Source organism: Polistes canadensis, unplaced genomic scaffold, assembly GCF_001313835.1.
Source record: "Polistes canadensis isolate GaletaPanama2010 unplaced genomic scaffold, ASM131383v1 scaffold_81, whole genome shotgun sequence".
Classification (NCBI taxonomy): Eukaryota; Metazoa; Arthropoda; class Insecta; order Hymenoptera; family Vespidae; genus Polistes; species Polistes canadensis.
This window is the reverse complement of record NW_014569628.1, coordinates 387,780-393,317: the sequence shown is the minus strand read 5'-3', so window position 1 is coordinate 393,317 and position 5,538 is coordinate 387,780. Positions and strand designations below refer to the sequence as shown.

At 29.1% G+C, this 5,538-nt stretch overlaps 1 protein-coding gene across 1 annotated transcript in view; it reads right to left on the bottom strand.

The window, feature by feature from the left end:
* Positions 1 to 5,519, bottom strand: part of LOC106786758 (serine/threonine-protein kinase MARK2-like) — a 61,833-nt gene extending 56,314 nt beyond the window's left edge. Inside the window, exon 1 of the mRNA XM_014748502.1 lies at positions 4,850 to 5,519. Coding sequence (XP_014603988.1) covers positions 4,850 to 5,401 — 552 coding nt within the window. The 5' untranslated portion in view covers positions 5,402 to 5,519. The remainder of the gene's footprint in view (positions 1 to 4,849) is intronic.
* Between the last annotated feature and the right edge of the window lie 19 nt (positions 5,520 to 5,538).

The following is a 5,538-nucleotide window of genomic DNA, read 5'->3' as shown; positions in this document are numbered from 1 at the left end:
TATATATATCTATACGCGACTTGTTTCATTAATTCCCATTATATTCTTAAAAACTTTCTATGATCATAAAATATATACAAAAATATAACAAATAAAAAATATAAATAATATAGAAAGAAAGAAAGAGAAAAATAATGTAATAACGAAATAATATTACTTAATTTTGGGTTTGGTTTGATTATAGATATAAAAAAAAAGAATTTAAAGGAGAGTGATCGAATGTAGATAAGTAATTAATACGTGTATACTTTCAAATTGGAGATAGGGCAAATAATAATCCTGTTCACGTGAAAATACCTTCGCGTATCTGGTTGACCTCGTTCTTTCCACTCAAATCCGTTGCGAATGAAATCATATGCACCGAGGTCGATTGTGCTCGATTGTGCACCGTGCACACACAGACACACACACACAGATAGATAGACAGACCACTACGACCACCATCATCGTATCGTCACTGAATATAATCGTGTACTTTATTCTTTTACGATTCATGACACGTTGGCGTATCATTAAACGAGCTCACGATTCATAGAAATCAAGGTGTAAATTTTAAGCGTCTTGTACATTTTGCACACCTTCGATTTTTCTCGCGAGAATTGGTTCGATTTAAATAATTATTTTTCTTCCTTTTTTCTTTATTTTTTTTTTTAACTAAATTGGGAAGATAATATTAAGATTTTGAACAAACGTGTATTATATTTTCATTAACCCTTCTTTGCATGATGATGGAAATTTCAATCATAATATTTAGTCAACAAAAAAAGGTACTCAAAACCCTTGTACTGTATATTTGTTAGTTGCTGGCAACTTTTTAAGCAACTATTGCGTACAACAAAACGCAGTTGTCAAAAAATAGCACTAGAATTTTTTTAAATATTTTTTCTTTAATCTAAAGCAATAATTATTACATCACCCTGATTTATTTTCAAAGAAAAGAAAAAATCATGCAAAGAAGGGTTAAAGAGTAATATTTGTGTTTAAATATATATATATATATATATATCGTTGAATTTATTTTTTAAATGTACGTAACATTGCACGCAAATATAATTGCATCATGCAAACGATATGTATATATTTTCGAGATTTGTATTTAAAAAAAAAAGAAAAAAAAGAAACTATCCTTTCCAAATATTGTTTCTACCAATCAAATATTATTATTTGTAAAATTTCATTTAATTAATAAATAATATAATATATATAATAAAATAATATTATTCATAATAATATTATTATTGTTGTAACAATTTCAACTTTGAATTATTGCATTTCTTTTTAAACTCCAACCTACAAAATTCAAACGCAAAGAAGAAGAAGAAGAAGAAAAAGAAAAAGAAGAGGAAGAAAATAAATAAACAATGTAATTATTCTATAGAATATTGTTTGTTTTTTCTTCTCCTACTTCTTCTATGAATTATAGAGTAATCGATAAATAATTCTTCGAAGTAAGAATTGTAAGTTGTTAGTAATAGGTGCACCTGTTTGGTTCAATGCTATATAAGTAAAGTTTAAAGTCGTCATTGGTTGCGTGCAATTTAATCGTTGTTTCTAGGATAGATAAATGTAATAACCAGTGCAGTTATCCAGTGCGTACGAATTCTTAAGCAATGAAAAGAAAGCCAAGAGAGAAAATCAATGATGTCAGTTTGATGTTGTTAACTTCGTTCGTTCGTACGTTTATTTGATGTAATTTGTTTTTCATATTTAAATTTAAGACGATCAAATAAATTCGATAATGGTGTTTTCAATATTGCATAATATTCAAGCAAACACATCAAGGTAATATCGTAGATTGAAAACGATAAGAAAAAAAAACCACCTCTTTCATTATAACGCGATAGAAGAAGAAGAAGAAGAAGAAGAAAAAAAACGAAGCGTTTATAACGGCACACGTCCGGTTTCACACTTGCTTTTAACAATTTCAAAGGCATGGCAGCTTCAATTTATTTCTTAAGTATATTTGTTTCTTTTTTTTTCGTTTAATTTATGTAACAGAAAAATATTTCTTATTTAACGAGAGGAAAATATCTGGTGCATTATATTTTGGAAATAAACCAATGCGCAGAAGTATCAATATTGAATTTTTTTTCTTATCAAAGTTATGCACAGTAATTTTACTTTTTTAACATTTCTTATTTAACATCATTTGTGTATTTTTTTTAAAATAATCAATATAGAGATAATGAAATAGAATTTTAAAAATAGAAATTTAGGCTAATACCTATGAATTATTATTTTGTTATTATCGTGTGTTGTCGCGGTTGTTGTTTATCGTTGTTACCGATTAACAGAAATATTTTACATTGAAATGTTTTCCTCCTCGTATATAAAATTCTATACATAAACATGATTATCACACATATGAGGTTAGTTATTTTTATTTTTATCTATCACCTTTTTCTTTTTAAAGTTCAACGAATATCGACACACATACGAACACACACGCACGCACATACATACACATAGATATATATACGTAAAAACACGCCACTTGTTCTAGAAAAATTATAAATGACAAAAGAGATAATCTTTTACGATGTTTAGTATATCTCGATTAGGAAGAAAATGAATAATTCCACCTATCACGAGACGGAGATTATGTTAAACTCCTACTATACGTTAAGAAAATCTAAGTAAACCTAAAAGATCTTAAGTAGCACTCATCGAGATGATTACTCAACAAATAAGACACAAGTAAGATTACTGGTACGAACAAAAGGAACGTTTCGCGAATATTATCGAGGATAATGTAAGACAGAACAACAATCTCTATTGTTCTCTTCTCGTTAAAAGATTTTTTTCTTCCTCTCCCCTCCTTTCCCTCATTCCCTCACTCCACCAACCTCCTTCTTAATAATTACGAAAACTTACTACACTAACAACACAATTATGGCAATGATATCAATTAATAATTGAAACATATGTGATATTTAGAAAAATATTCTAGAAAGGGTTCACCGAATGAATTTTTTATTATAGTTGAATGTTTAAATGTAATAACATGTTTATAAATCATGTTGAAACATTACTATGTTCCAAGTATTTTTTGTAGAACGAATTATCTTAACTCGTTCGACCAATGATACCTTTTCTTTTTCTTTTTTACGAGATCAATTATGCAGTTATTATCCTTAGAAGCGTGCATTGTACAAGGAATATAAAAGAAAGATAGATATATATAATATACGACAAAAGGAATACTGACTTCCTTCTATTCGTAGAAAAATATTTATGGACAATATCAATATATATATATAGAGACACACATACACATCTGTTCTTCTAGGATTTTAACCTATTATACGTAACATGACGTAATTCATTCCATAGATATCTAATTTATCATTAATTTAATAACTTTCATATTTGTGCTTTCGTAATTTGTTTTTTTTTTTTTCAACAAATTTCTTCTATTATTGTTCGATAAAAATAATACGATTTGTTTAACTTTATTTTTTTTTTTTTTTGCATTTATAATTATCGCAAAGAATTTTAAATTATTGTCAAAAGTAGATTACTATTAGAAGAATTAATTTTGCGTACGATTTATTTTATATATTAAAATTATTGTTACACTTTGTGTGTAAAATAAATCGTGAAATAAATTTGTATAATTTCATGACTTATATAAAGATAGAAATATTTTGTAATATAAAAATGGAGATTTTTTTTTACCGTCGTGTTTCTGAACATTTGTCTGTTATTTTATAAAATGTAACTTTTGTTAATTTAAATATTTCAATTAATTTCAATTTTTGTTTGTTTCTTGAAAGATTTCTTTTGACATTTCATTTTCTAAGCGTATGGGAAGGATTTTTTTTTAAATAGCTGTCGATGGCTGAGAAAATAAATTGCATCAGCTTTCTAAGAAAAATTCGTTCGAGGCCAGTCATTATTTATTACATCGTTGGCATATACCAAATGAATACATATATATATATATATATATATATATATATATATATATACTTGCATTACGTTATCATTCCTCGAATATGGTAAGAAATTTTGTGCGAATGTTTCAAATGACGTGTGAGATTAATTTTTAAGTTCGATAATAAAAAAAATTACACGAATATTGTAAACGACATTCGAAACAATATTCTTTTGTCGAAAAATAAAAAAAAAAAACAGTTGAGGGAAGGGGAGAAAAAAATTGACTAGTACTGAAATAATTTGTTCGAATCATTTGTCAAACGATTGTCAACTTGACTGATAAACTTTGTAAATAATTCATAAATGCCTATCGAACGTAAGATATGTATATATATATATATATACATATTCATATAAATGTATATGTGCGATCTAATCCCTAGCACATATTTTTTTAACAAGGTCAAGGTCTGGATCAATTTAATGCTACCACGTCAAGAAGTGACCTTTATTAATTTGTCCACTGGAAAAATCATCTGGTCATTTTTCTACGTCATCATTTCTATACCGAGAAGAAATAATAATAATAATAATAATAATAATAATTACAATAGTAACAATATAGAGTAGATATAGTATTAATAATAATAATTTTCGTATAATTATCACGAATTTTTTTTTTATTCTAAAAAGAACGAATCTAATACAATCCTAAATACTTTTCTTCGACAACAATTCTCAATCAAGAACTTGTCAAAATCAAATATTAACGATGACACGTAGACTTAATTGATCACTTTGATTAAACGTTCATTATATAAAATATAAAATATATATATATAAAACTAATTATAGAAATAAATCAACGGGGATAAGAAAAACTTGACGAAAAAAATAAAGAAAAAAAACTGATAATAAAATTCGACGATTTATTAAATACCACAGGAGTGTAGAGGTGTGTCTGTCTTACCTTATCCCTGATACGTCGTTTGATGTAACTCCTGGTAGTGCAGCTGTTCATCAAATCCGTTCTCTGATGTTGCTGTTGTTTTTCAACATTAGTAGCAGCAGTAGCAGCAGCAGCAGCAACCGAGGGTGGTTTTTCTGACCACCTAACGCCATGCTCGTTGTTAGTCTTGTTCTTCGCGTTACTTTTCTCGTTATTATTAAGTTGTTGTTGTTGCTGTTGTTGTTGATTATGCTGTTGCCGATGATTACCGTGATTTATGGTGGTAGTCATAGTCGTAGTAGTTGGTGTTGTGGGTGCGTCCCTGTGGCTCTTTGTACGACGCAGCAATCGTCTCACGGTATTTTTCACGGTGGCGGCAATGTGTGTGCCACCACCACCACCACCACCTCCACCACCACCACCGCCACCCCGTTCGCCGCCACCGCCACCACCACCACCGGAATTGGACTCGTGGTGGTGGTGGTGGTGGTTCATCGATTTGTAGTCGACCTTCTTCACCCTCGTGCCTGGAACAGGCGCCACCTTGTGGCCACCCGTCTCCATCACGTACATTGCAGCCACTGTGTCAACGTGAGGGTGCAATTCTGACCAATTTTTTTTACCTCTCCCCACCTTTTCTTCAACCTTTTACTTTTTTGATTTATTCCAAATTTGTTCTCTTTATAACATACGATAATATTATATATATA